The 930-nt window shown below is 54.7% G+C and overlaps 1 protein-coding gene across 4 annotated transcripts in view; it reads right to left on the bottom strand.

Annotated features, from left to right (window-relative positions):
• Positions 1-70: 70 nt before the first annotated feature.
• The window catches only part of HSPBP1 (HSPA (Hsp70) binding protein 1), a 17,273-nt gene continuing 16,413 nt past the window's right edge, over positions 71-930 (bottom strand). For 3 of the 4 annotated variants that reach the window (XM_012813457.1, XM_023508672.1, XM_023508671.1), the window contains one exon: positions 173-515. In XM_012813457.1, the coding sequence (XP_012668911.1) occupies positions 441-515 (75 nt within the window). In that variant the 3' untranslated portion in view covers positions 173-440. Of the gene's footprint in view, positions 516-930 lie in introns of all 4 variants that reach the window. The other variant, XM_003802911.2, reaches the window with a different exon arrangement.

The raw sequence follows: 930 nt of genomic DNA, 5'->3' as shown, positions 1-930 counted from the left end.
AAGATCTTCCCCGTATTCCCTTTCAGGGAAGGCCAGGAAGATTAAAGGACACAACAACTCTGAGGATGATAATAGCAACTTTTTTTTTATTCCTTTAGTGACTCCCGGATTAGGTCCCCTAAGCCCAGTGTTCTTCCCACCCTCCCTATGCATCCTCCAGAGGAGGTAACAAAAGCAGCAGTGGAGGAGGAGGAGAAACACCTTTATTGGGGGAACAGTGCAGACATGAGAAGGGATGAGAGAGAGAGCATGGGTGGTGGGGTCCAAGGAGCTGGTGCCTTTCTCAGTGCCCCTCCAGGGGGCTGTGCAGAGATGCCTGGCATGCCCCTGGCCCAGTCACTAATGAAGCCCTGCGATTCCTTGGGAGAGGGCCTCATGGGTGGAGAGGGAGAGAGGAGGCCTGGGGTTCCCAGAGATGAGGGGACAAGAAGCCCCTGGTTTCACCGATCCATGCTGTCATCCGTTGGGCTGGAAAAGCAGGTCTGTAGCAGCTTTTCACAGAACTCTAGCTCTTCCTGGATTGGGGAAGGGCAGAGCAGGAGCCCTGAGTGCAGATGCCAGGATCTGCCTCCAGTAACGTGGCACCCAAAGGTGGGTTCTCTTCCCTCCGGGCTGCTGCCTGCCCACACTAGAAGCCACCCTGCCTTTCCAACCACCAGTCAGATCCATGATTCACTATTTCTCTTCTCCTAGGTGTCTGAACTACTTAACTAAAACCTGCCCATCGCAACCCATTCGTCTGTCCCCACATCAGTCTACTTGGGGTTTTTTTGAGACAGAGTCTCACCATGTCGTCCTCGGTAGAGTGCCGTAGTGTTAGAGCTCACAGCAACTTCCAACTCTTGAGTTTAAGCAATTCTCTTGCCTCAGCCTCCCAAGTAGCTGGGACTACAGCCACCCGCCACAACCCCCCCCCCCCCCCCCCCCCCC

Source organism: Otolemur garnettii, unplaced genomic scaffold (genome assembly GCF_000181295.1).
Source record: "Otolemur garnettii isolate 467f Iridium unplaced genomic scaffold, OtoGar3 scaffold00264, whole genome shotgun sequence".
In the NCBI taxonomy this organism is placed as follows: Eukaryota; Metazoa; Chordata; class Mammalia; order Primates; family Galagidae; genus Otolemur; species Otolemur garnettii.
The sequence above is the reverse complement of the archived record's forward strand: the minus strand, read 5'-3'. Positions and strand labels throughout refer to the sequence as shown.